General features: G+C 33.2%; 1 protein-coding gene across 1 annotated transcript in view; it reads left to right on the top strand.

Annotated features, from left to right (window-relative positions):
• Positions 1–13,043, top strand: part of PIBF1 (progesterone immunomodulatory binding factor 1) — a 163,086-nt gene that overhangs the window by 94,954 nt on the left and 55,089 nt on the right. Inside the window, exons 13-14 of the mRNA XM_081130745.1 lie at positions 3,074–3,164; positions 10,964–11,066. Of these exons, the coding sequence (XP_080986871.1) occupies positions 3,074–3,164; positions 10,964–11,066 (194 nt within the window). The remainder of the gene's footprint in view (positions 1–3,073; positions 3,165–10,963; positions 11,067–13,043) is intronic.

Here is a 13,043-nt window from a genome sequence, read left to right as displayed (position 1 = left end):
TCTTTTAGTACTACAGTGTGTACAATATTCAAGGGATTACCATCTAATTCAGCTAATTTCAGCTGACATAAAGATGGTTAGACTTCATTAAGGTGTAACCATGGCAAATTACAATGTCCTGTTTACACTTGAATTGCTCTTTCTAATTAAATAAGTGTGTTATTTGAATATTTGAGATATTTGAGTTTAGTTTTCAACATCTCATCAAGTTGTTAAGAATACAAATATTGCACAGAAGCTAAATAAATTCAGGTATAAAATGAAAATCAGATTTCTAGTTGTCAAATTCAGGGACCTTCTATCCATTCTCATTGTGTTTGAAACCTTTGCTAGGCATTTGTCACATTTCTCAAAACCTTTCTCTTGCCCTTGAATCACCTGCCTCTGATTGTTTCCTCTCCACTGCTTTAGTCGTCTCTTCTGTTTAACTCCGGTAATTCCCAGGGCTTTTTCTCCTCATTTCTTCCATTCTGGATAATCTTACCCCTTTCCACAATTTCCGTTCCTGTCTGTGTGCTAGAGATTCCACAGGTCTGTATGGAGTTCCTGCAGTCATTAAATATCTAACATTATTTCTATTTTCTCTTCCCTTCTTGAAATTTACTAATTTTCTTGTATTATTAATCTGTTAATAAGGTCAGAGTCTGTCTAATTTCCCAACTAGCTTTTGTCAGTATTGATTCCTCCCTTATCCTGTCTACTGACTCATCTCACCTTCCCACGTGTTCAGTTGTCTAGAAACCAAGTTCTTTTCTCTGTCTTCCATTGCTGTTATGGACCATGTTTCAACTGGTTACTAGTGTAGCTTACGAGGAGTTCTTTGTGTATCAGTCCAGGCCATCTTTGTCTCCAGTATCAGCATCAACAACAAAAATCTGTTGTTCATCTCACCTAACTATTAATTTCTTACTGACTATGAAATAAATTCCAAACTGCTTAGCCTAGCAATCAAGACTCATTCACAGTTAAAACTAAACCTATCTTTGTACTCCAAACTAACTCCGGCCACTTTTCTCACAATTACTAAAACTTCGCAGCTCTGTGACTGTACACATGTAATTCCCTTCTGTATCTTTTCTATGAATGTCAGTCTCCCCATACCTTCGTAATCCCTTTAGCATGGGGAAAATAGTGCTCAGATATAGTTGTTCTGTGCTTCTAAGATACAGTCATTTCTTTTTACTACCATTTGCCATGTTGTATAGTACGTTGTTTCTGTAATTAAATCGCCACTAGAATAGTTATTCCATGAGTTATCAATCCAATAAATATTAAACTCAAATTTAAGTTGTCCATTAGTATCTAACTGAAAGGTTTTTTTTAAGATATTAACTAAATTTACCCTTTCCCTTCTGGATTTAGAACGATTTAAGAGAGACAATGAGATAGATATCTAACTGTCAGTTCTAATTCTGATGGAGGTGAATTGGAGAACTCGATTTGGATCTGAAGCTATGATAGCTAATAACACTATTTTCGATGGCATATATCATCTCTTGCTTCTACATATCCCTCACAACTAATAATTCTACCTCTAAAAAAAATACGAACAAAATTGAAGGAAAATATTTAAGAATATTCCCAAAATTTTTACTGTACTACAGAAAAATTTGTTGTTATAGATCAACAAATAAGTGCATATTAAATTTTTAATGCCAACTGAGAGTAAAATTGTCATTGCACTGAAACTTTTTAACTATAAAATATTAACCTGTTATTTAAAATTCCTTTTGGGAAGTGATGTGACAGTAGCAGAATTTAGAAGAAAATTGTTTTGCTGAAACTTTTTTATAATTTAAAAAAAAGCCATCAATACATTCTTAGAACTGCACATTTACTTCACAGAGTATTCTGTTTAAGTGCTTAATTTCATTATTACAAGTTAAGATACAGTTGTTCTTCTGATAAAATGATGGACATCTCTTCTAATTAAAAATAGTCATTTCTTGCCCTGCTGGTGTGACTCAGTGGTAGAGTCAATCAGTGAACCAGGAAGTCACGGGTCGTTTCCTGGCCAGGGCACATGCCCGGGTTTTGGGCTCCATCCCCAGTAGGGGGCCTGCACGAGGCGGCCCGGTCAATGACTCTCATCATTGGTGTTTCTATCCCCCTCTCCCTTTCCTTTCCTGTCTCTTTAAAACCAAAAAAAAAGAAAATAGTCATTTCTTTACGAAGATGGGAAGTAATAAGATTAATGTTATTATTTTTTCATAATTACATATTTTCATGCAAAAAGGTTTTGAGTCATTTAGAATAATACAACATCTGTATTATGTTTTACAACAAGAAAACTTAATATGTCATGTGATGTAATCCCTTACACCTTTTAAAAGTGAATGGATTCCACGTATCAGCGAGATCATGTGATGTAAAGAACTTAATAAACTGATGAACAGAATAGATTCAATGACATGGAGGCATAGATCAGACTGACAAATCTCAGAGGGATGGAGGAGGGTAGGTGGGTGGAGAGGGAGAGACCAACCAAAGGATTTATATGCATATATGCACAACCCAAGGACACGGACAATGGTGGAGAGAGGGACTGGGGAGGGGGATGAGACACGGTGGAACAGGTCATTGGGGAGAAAAAGGGACATCTGTCATATTTTAAACAAAAATAAAATTTAAAATAAAATAAAATAAAAAGTGAATGGAGCCTGGCTGGCATGGCTCAGTGGTTGAGCATCGACCTAGAATCCAGGAGAACGAGTTTTGATTCCGGTCAGGGCACATGCCCAGGTTGTGGGCTCGATCCCCAGAAGGGGACGTGCAGGAGGCAGCCAATCAATGACTCTCATCATTGATGTTTCTCTCTCTCTCCCTCTCCCTTCCTCTCTCTGAAATCAATAAAGACATATTAAAAAAAAAAACTGAATGGAACAAATCCAAGTAAGCATATACTTTAAGAAATATGCTTCTGCTTACAAATGACCCGTTTGAAACTACACATTAGCCCTTCTTAATGTTCTTATGCTCCTTGATTCATTATTATGACCTCTTTCGTTTTTACTTCTGCATCCTTCTTAAGAAAAAAAGTTATTTCACATCATACACTTTTAATATTTTCCAGTTGAAAATGAAGATGAGGCTGAAAGGGTTCTTTTTTCCTATGGCTATGGTGCTAATGTTCCCACAACAGCCAAAAGACGACTAAAACAAAGGTAAAATCAATATATATTTTGTTTTACTTATCTATTTGAGCTAAATGTAATTACATTATGCTTTTTTGATAGTCTGCTGAGTTGTGTGACAAAGTAAAGTTACTTTATTCTTAGTATGCATAAATATTAAATTGCTCACAAAATAAAACATGGTAAGTAATAATGATGCATTCTGTGTATTTATAAGTGAATTTAATGGTTGGTAGAATAGAAGCTTGCATTAGAACTTTTCTAGAATTAGATTCAGTGATAATGACACCATTTTAATTTTATTTTCTCATTAGTTTCAGGTGAATTACAAATGCTTTTGTACCACTGATGTTCAGGTTAAAATTAATTAATTATAGTTCTTCTTTCTCCACTTGTTTTTATTCACCTGCCTACATTCCTTGACATATACTTGAGACAGCAAAAGAGAGATGGAGATAGTACAAATATTGTAGATTGAATGTATAAAAAACTAATTGTGAAGACCAAGAAAATTTTTGAAAGATCCATTAGTTATCTTGTGAGATACTGCTTAAAGTACACTGAAAGAAAATTGTACCTATATTCATCAGTTTTCTGGTTGACCTAACTCCTAACTCCTTTAGCTCATCTGATTTCATTCTGCTTTACAAAAACATCACTCCCCCATTCACTACCATATGAAGCCTAATGTTTCTACCAGACTTCTAAGCCCTTCCAAGTGGCCACACCTCTCCAGCCTTCTTTGCTTCTTTACACAGAATGAAGGTAGTATATATCTCTGCTGTAAACATCTGATTTCTTCATACTGTACAATACAGCATTTCTTTTCTCATTAGCTCTCATTTCCCATATTATTTCTTCAGCTAGATGGAAAGTTCCTCAAGGTCAGCAACTACATCTTGTTCTAATAGTACAATTGTCTCTTCATCTGAGTATTTGAGGACTCAAAGCTGCTTGTTTATCTTTTAATATTTATTTAAACCTTTAGAGACATTACACTAAGTAAGAAAAACAAGCCATCTTAACACCAATACTTTTGTAGAAACTTTGAAGTGATGGCTTAGAGAATATAATGTCTCTATGGCTATCTAAAGTGATGTAAGATACAGACCATTTTATGAGAAGTAAAGGGATGCTTAGAATTTGTATCTCTTGCTAGTTAAACTAAGTACCTGGAAAATTTTAGATCAAATATAGATTACTAGCAAGTATCAGTTAGTAACTGGACTGGTTCATTCTGTTTGGTACAGATACAAGTATTTCTGAATTTTGTATTATTTGAAAAATTGCTTATAGTCCCATCCCATTCCCATTCTTCCCCAAGTCCCTCCAAAGATCACTAAATGTAACCTACACTATTTTGAATTTTCAGCATATCTCTGGTTTTGAGCATTATGTTATCTGGGGAGGAATAAAAACATAGGTTTGTGGACAAGTGACGACTTTATCAGTGGTAAATGATCGCTAAAATACTGAATATTAAAATTTGATGGAAAAAGTCTGTTCTCTTCTCTGTTTTAGCGTCTGAATCCTTCAAAAGAATCTTGTCACAGAAAAAAAAAAAAAATTTTGCTATTGTAGGCTTTCTTTCTTTAGCCCAAATACTGAGTTCCTCCAAAATTGAAAGCAAGTATTGCTTATTTTTTTAAGCATTTCCAAAACAGATATTGACTTATTAAAATTTAGAGTGAAGATTTAAGGAACCGCAACTGATTCATATCCCAATAATCTTAACTGTCCAAATATTTCTAAAGATTTTATCACTGAGCTATCTATGTGCCTTGAACAAGTGCCTAATGGGCATGCTATTAATATCTCCTACCAGCTGGTGCCAGACATTCTTCTAATGGTGAACCAGAGGGTTATTTTGAGGAAGTGCTTCTCAGGTCATCTAAACTGAGTGAACGGAAAGTAAGTCTAGATCTGCAAGGAGGACACATATGCATTCCTTTACCCATTCATTCAACAACTTTTATTGAGTGCCTACTATATGCACAAAATTGACCAGTGGCACAGAAGATCCGTTTAGGGTCTGGTGCATTTTTGAAGTTTGCAAAGTCCGTATTTGATTTCTTAATGGATATTTGTAAATAAGTCAATAGCTTTGTGCTCTGTTTAAGGTAAAATCAGTATAGCCTTTGAGAGAATTTATATTTTCACATTTGGGATTAAAGCAATGGAAACTTAAGGTATTATAAAACAGTTTAGGTAGAACAGCAAATGAAATATTTGCATAATAAAGTTTTTATTATACAAAATATATTAAAATTTCAAAGGAACTTATTTCCTAACTACTACACAATGTATTCTGTTCATAGTAAATTTGATTTAAAATATCATATATTCAACAACCAGATTTAGGTATGTTAGGGTAACACTTAATTAAAGGGGATTACTTATTATAAAATAATATGTTTATTTTAGAAAATTAAGAAAATTTCTGGTAATTCTCCCATCTAAATATACTGTTCAAAAATGTATACAGATATATTTTTTCTTATATATTAGGATATTATTGTATATAATTTAGAATTTTGTTTTTATCTTATAATTCTACCCTGAACATTTTTTTATGTCACTGAATCGTCTTTAAAAAGATAAATGTTATTAGTTATCCAAAAGTTTAATTTTTAGGCCTTCTGTTTTTGTGTGCCATATTGCTCTTAAGAAGCTGGATAGCCACTGAAATTTTTCATTAGTTTCCTATTGCTACCCAAGCAAAATTGTGAAATTAAAATGAAAAAATAGATGCAAAATTCACAGTTAATTGGTTATGCTAGTTAATGTTTCTTAAAGTAAATTGCATAGTTGATTTTAGAGCAAAAGCCAGTGTTCCAAAAACTTTACCTAGGTACACTTTGAGTTTTTATTTATAACACTTTTGTTTTAAAATTTTAATGAGACCTCTTGAAATAATTAGTAGAGACACATCCTGGACATGAAACTAGTTTTGAGATTCATTTTCTTTGATGCCAATCAGTTTCTTAAGACATATACTGTAACGCCAATCTCGTATAAAGAAGTATCAAAATTAACTTTTCAATATTTGCAAAATAACTCCCCCCAAAAAATGTCTTAAACAAATTATAATTAGTAAATAAGGCTACTCGAATTTTGAAGTTTCTATAGAGATAGGAACAATAACTAGATATTGTGTTAAACTGTTTCTGAACAACTTTGTGGAGAGTTAAAAGGGCTTATACAATTAAAGTAGATTAAAATAAAATGGGCACTTCTTGACTTGACTAAACTTGAAAATCTGAAGTAATGTTTTTGTTTCGGTCATGATTACTTTGAAAATAGCAAACAAGATTTTCTGGTTACATGTTTTGGTTATGCTCTTTAACCTGGGTAACACCCAAGCACTAACGTGGTCTTAGTGTGTGCTCCTGTGTTTGTTTTCTCAGACCTGAATGTGGAGACTTCCCTGGAGGTTTTTAAACCTTTCAAATTGCAAGATCACTGCATACTGTAGACCTTTTATTTGGGTTTCTGTCTAGTTTTATAAAGAGCTTTAAGTTGAAATTTTCACAGTTGATTGAGCTTCATAACAAAGGAAAAAATAAGGCCAGGGAAACTTTTATTTCCCCTAGCAAACTTTTGTATGTAGCAAAAATTTGTTTTTCTCTCCTTTGTTCTCATATGTATGAGTTCTCATTTTTGTCCTTAGGGAAAGCTGTGCTTATTTCATCTGAGTTGGTTTTAGGGCTAGTCCTTTAAAAAGTTAATGCAGTCTATTCATGATCAACTTGAAAGTTCAGACCTATAGAAGAAACTAGAGAAAGTCTCATATAACATAGATAATCAGCATGAGACCACTATTTAGTTTTCAGTCACTACCAACAGCAGGCAGTACAAGGACCAACCTGAAGCATTCTGAAGATGGAATCATTCTGGCAAATGTGCCCTTTTTAAAAACCATTTATCCATGCCATGCTTATGGAGACAGAACTCTAACCTGCTAAAACTGAAAAAGACTTAAAGAGCCAAGTGTTATTTCAAACCATGTAACTAATTAGCAAGTATATAAATATATACACCTGTTTATTTGCAGTTTTGATAATACTAAGAGAAACATTGAAGGACTCGGAACAGAGCATCGGTCCTTCATTGTGCTTTGACATCTAAGGTATAAATAGAGGTCTTCCATGCTCACATTGGCTGGGCTAATTATGAAATTGTATGTAATGATTGGATGTATAGATCATTGACAGATCCAAGAGAGTGACTTTTATTTGGAGTCAAGGAGTGACGAGAGATGCCGGCCGGTCGTGGCCTAGCGGTTGAACATCGACCTATGACCTAGGAGATCGCAGGGTTCAATTCCTGGTCAGGGCACATGCCCGGGTTGCGGGCTCTATCAATGACCTTCTCATCATTGATATTTCTGTCTCTCTTCCTTCCTCTCTCTGAAATCAATAAAAACATATTTTTTTTAAAAAGAAAAGAAAATTTAAACTCAGCTTGTCATACAAGGCCTTTCATCATGGAGCCCTGCCCGTATCCCTCTAGCTTCAGCCCTCACTACCCACCGTGTGTTTTATCCATCAATACCGTGCTGCTTACACTTGTATCCAGCAGATCATTCTTTACTTAGCTTTCCCTCTACCCAGGATGCTAGTTCTCTGCCTCTTCACTAGATTAATGAGTATTAGTTTTTATTCCTGTGTGCCCTTCATAGAATTTAGCACACTACAATATTTTTTTTATTTGCCCACCTACCTCAGTAGAATGTTAGATCCTCCAGGTAGAAATTGTGTATTCCCAGTACCTGTATAGATTAAAGGCTTTTAATAAATGTTTGTTAAAAGAATGTGTTTGTAAATATCTTTTTTAATTAATGAATTTTTCTTTGAATTCAACCTGCTTTTCTGCAGTCATTGATATTCATGATCAAAATTAAAAATTGCTAATTTTCTTTTTATCACTTTTGTGTAATTGCAAGTATTATAATCATGAAAAATTATAGTTCTTATTTTTCTGTGTGTTCTATATGCTTAAATATATAATTTTTTAAAGAGAAAATTTCACAGTATTACTCTTTATTCTTGTTCTTGTTTTTTTATTCCTGGTGGGGTTTTTTCCCTTTTTTTCCCCCCTAAAGCATCGTGGGCTAAATGGGTCATTTAGAGCAACCTGAGACCTTAATATCATTTCTGATATATACATGAGATGTGTTCTGCTAGCCTTATAACTGACTCAGAAGTGAATTTTTAAAATACAATCAATGGGTCAATTGGAGACCAATTGTAGCACAGTGTTTTTCATATATATTATAACCATTATGCATCATAAATGGCACCAACATTCATAAACAGTAGTTACAGTCATTCCCATCAGCACCAGTTCCTAGAAAGCTTTTCTCAATAAAATAGTACTATAAGCTAGTAATCAACACTGGGGGACACATTTATGAGCCATTTTTAAAAGTCATAATATATCTTCCTGCTATTTACAGTTATTTTTTTCATTCAGAATCCCTCAACCAAAATCAGGGAAATTCTTAGTAGAAGGAGGTAGCCCTGATGGTAGGACTTAAGCACCAGCATACCCAGACTTTCTTGAATTTAGTGTTTTATGTAATGTGATATTTTGCCTTGATAATTGGTATCACACCATATTTGCATAAGAGCATTATGCAGGTTCCAAACAAAACAAAAAGCACCCAAACCCTATGAGCTACTTAATATTTTTAAACTTCATGTCTTTATGTTATTGTCTGAAGAATATTGGTAATAGATGACCTTTGCATCTCATTATTTTCTTGCATCCCTTTTTCTTCCATTTCATTTAATCTGTAAGTGATTATTTGCAATAGCATTTGATTGTGTTCATTTTTCTATACTGAGTATTACACAAATACTGAGTATTACAACATATATTCATTGAGAAACTACTATGTACAAAAAGACCGTAGTGCTGTTTTGTGGGAGACAAAACAGTGAAAAGACTTATTCCTAACACATGTGAAGGATGAAAGAGATTGAAAATATGAATGAAAATAATGTCAAGTTTTTAAAATTAGCCTTTAAAAAAAAAAAAGCTAATAATCTAAAATACAGATGTTTGCAATCATATAATATAATATAAAATTAGCATTAAGACTTATTTTGTTTGTAGAGATCTTATTTTATTTTTTTGCAGGGGGAGGAGTTGGGGGGATGGGAAGAGATTAACCAAAGAATTTATATGCATATATGCATGATTCATGGACACAGATGATAGTGTGGTAAAGGCCTGGGGTGAGGGGGATATAGGGAAGGATTTTAGAAGGGATCAATGGGGAAAAAAGAGGACATCTGTAATACTTTCAACAGTAAAAATAAATTTTTAAAAAGAGATTTTATTTTAGATCAAATTTGAAACAATTTGGTATATTTTAGGTTGGAGATGGAAAATGGGGATCCAAAAACTATAAACACCTTAAAAATCTGTAAAGGAAGAAAGAAGTTAGTGGTTCCCTAGGTCTGGGCAGGCGAGTGATACTAATGAGTACAAATTTTGGGGGGGCTAATAAAAATGTTCTAAAGTTAGGTTATAGTGATAGTTGAACAACTCTAAATATACTGAATACCACTGATTTGTACACTTTAAGTGGTTGACTTCATGGTATATAAATTACATATCAATAAAGTTTTATATCAGTAAAGCTGTGTTTTGTATAAAATGATTGTTAAAAAACAGGAACTATGTCTTTTTCATCTCTTACTTCAACTGGTTATTAAGGCAAAATCTTATGCCAGTTCAAAGGATAGAAACTTAGATATGAGCTTATCCAAATAAGCTACCTAATTTACTATATAAACTTTTACCAGAATTCATCTTTTTTATTTGGAAAAATGAGAACAAGTTCTTAGAAATAGATTTGTAAGATTATATTTAGCCTTATTTTCAGAGTTTTGTCTGCATTCCTTTATCTGATGTTAGAAAATACTAAAAAATACAATGGAATCATTTATGTCATATAGTTTTATTTAGAAAGAAAATATTTTATTTCTTGACATGGTAAAACATCCTGTCTTCTTGGATTCCAAGAGGTTTTGAAAGTAAGGTATTAATAGGTCAACTCATAGAAAATGAAAATGTTATAAATACGAAGTTTTTAAGTGTTTGGAATTACAGAAAGGTCTTTGGAGCAACACATCTTCTCAACAAAATTTGTAGTTCTTAAAAGAATTATGCCATTTTTTCTCCTTAGTAGTTAGGAAAAATGATTTTATAGCTGAACTTTTTGTTAAATTGTGTCTTAAAAGTGGAATTGGAACATTTCACATTTAATGTGATTTTAAATTCTAAAGGTAACCTAATTTTAATGGTTATACTCAATACAATAGACATTTTTCATCTTTTATACATCTTTTCCATCTCTACTTTAAATAGAAAATCTATTTAGTTGTGTTTTGTATTATAAATGCATCATGTTATCTGCGGTAAACACTCATTTTTTTCAAAGTGCAAGCTTATTGTTTTAACTAATTTCCTGATTTGTTCACAAATGGGAAATTTTTATAAAAATGGAGAAAAGCTGTAAATTGCTATCTTGTGGTCTTTTTAAGCAAGTATCATAATGTAGCAAGTGTATAAACCATTACTGTTGTAATCAATATATCTCAGTTATGTTATTACGGAGATTTTAATCTTACTTCCCAAATTCTGAGTTGTTGGAATATTGGTCTTTACTGTTCACATCTGAAAATATTTTTTTCTGTTAATATTTAAGTATTATTAGGAAATGGTAAGCCAGTTTTCAAGCACACAAGGCACATTTTCAGTATTTTAGATAGCATTCCCCTTTTCTAAGCATTAATTTTTTTATTTCATTTGCCTAGTGTCCATTTGGCAAGAAGAGTACTTCAGTTAGAAAAACAAAACTCATTGGTTTTAAAAGACCTGGAACATCGAAAGGACCAAATAGCACAGCTTTCACAAGAGGTAAATAACTTTAAAAAAACATATATATAAAGAATCACAGCGTTTAATCTTTGTTACTCCTTTGTGTATTTTCTGAGCAGTTTTAAAATAAGTGGTTTGATGGTACAAAATGATTTTACAATTTATGAAACTAACTTGATGTTAAAGCCTTATAAAACAATTTACAGTATATGGCAAAACTAAGATCAAAAGGGAGATTAAATGCTCAGACTAAATATAAATGCAGACTAGACAGAGCTCTGGTTTCTGGGAATATCAACTGGCAAAACAAGTTTGACAAATTTCAATGGCATTTTAGGTTTTTTAACTAAAGCCCCATTTTTGAAATAGATTTGCTTTTTGGTTTCTTTAATTGATTAAAAATCCCTTATCTACTATACACACTTAACTTGGTATAACCTTAAGCTCTCACATTCTTCACTATATGGTAGTTCCCAAATTATATATCTTAAAAATCAGATTTATATTTTTTTATTTTCCTTAGCCTTATATTGTATCATTTAAGGAATATACAGTTGAACCTTGAAAACCAAGGGGTTAAGGATGCAGACATGCACCCTCTCGCCACCGCAGTTGAAAATCCCTGTGTAACTTTTGACTCCCCCAGAACTTTTCTGTAAATAGTCATCCCTCGGTAACTGCTGGGGATTGGTCCAGGACACACACACAGTTACCCAAATCCACAGATGCTCAAGCCCCCTGTATGAAATGACATAGAACAGTGCGTACAGTTGCCCCTTGAAACCGCAGATTCCCAATCTGGGATGCGAAACCCAGAGATGGACGTTTGACTCTATATTCATTGAAAAGCATTCACCTGTAAGTGAACTCACGCATCAAACCCATGTTGTTCAAGGGTCATGTATGTGTTTTACATAGTATTTTCAATCCTTATTACTTAAGTCAACATCTAATTACATATTTCTGTACTTCTGAAATTCAAATAATAAAACAATTAAAACCATCGCCCTGGCTGGTTTGTCTCAGTGGTTAGAGTGTCAGCCCCTTGGACCAAAGGGTCCCTGGTTTGATTCCCAGTCAAGGGCACATACCTGGGTTGCAGGTTCCCTGACCAGGTGCGCCTGGGAGGCAACCAGTTGATGTGTCTCTCTCACGTAGATATTTCTCTCTCTCCCCCCCCCTTCCTCTCTCCCTTCCACTGTCTCTAAAAATGAATAGAGAAAATGTCCTCAGGTGACGATTTAAAAAAAACAACCATAGATGCCACTTCACTAGATGCCACTTTTAAAGTTATATATTAAAAAATATTAATACATGTATTCTTCATATGTTTTTTTAAGGACCTGCTGTCCATATTTGTCTTTATAGTGCCCTCTATTAAAATGCTATTAATATTGTAACATCTTTATGCTCAAATTTCAGAAGTTCAAATCTTCTATGATACTGCAGTGCTGACACATACTTAATGCTCAGCGTGGAAGCAGTGTTCTCATTTGCATGTATCCATGGGATAAATATTCCCACCGTGACTAACTTCAAGCTGCCAATACAATGTTACTGAATGCAGACAGAGTAAAGATGCTCAGTAGCACACCATTACATAATGCTTCCACCACACAAATACAGTAGATGTGTTGTAAGCTCAAGAGCATAGATAATAGTAAACTATAGTAAAACAATTAAAATTTGATTTTCTTTTAGTATCCCTTTTTTAAATAAAATTTGTTTTATTTTAAATCTAAATAAAGTTTTAATAATAGTGGTATTTAAAACCAGCTCACAAAATTCCTAAAAATTTACCAGTCAGCTCTTAAAAACTACAAGCCAGCTGCAGCACACTGCAGGATCAAACCATGGAAGGCTATGTAAATGAATGACTAAAATAACGAATGAACCTCTGCACACTAATATATTATAGATCCATTGTTTTTGTTTTATTTTCAGAATAACTTATCAAAAACATTTCTTAAAAAAATAAAATATTAAAATTCATGTAAACTGCCTGGCCAGCGTGGC

The sequence above is a fragment of the Miniopterus schreibersii genome (assembly GCF_964146895.1).
Source record: "Miniopterus schreibersii genome assembly, chromosome: 2".
Lineage (NCBI taxonomy): Eukaryota > Metazoa > Chordata > Mammalia > Chiroptera > Miniopteridae > Miniopterus > Miniopterus schreibersii.
The sequence above is the reverse complement of the archived record's forward strand: the minus strand, read 5'-3'. Positions and strand labels throughout refer to the sequence as shown.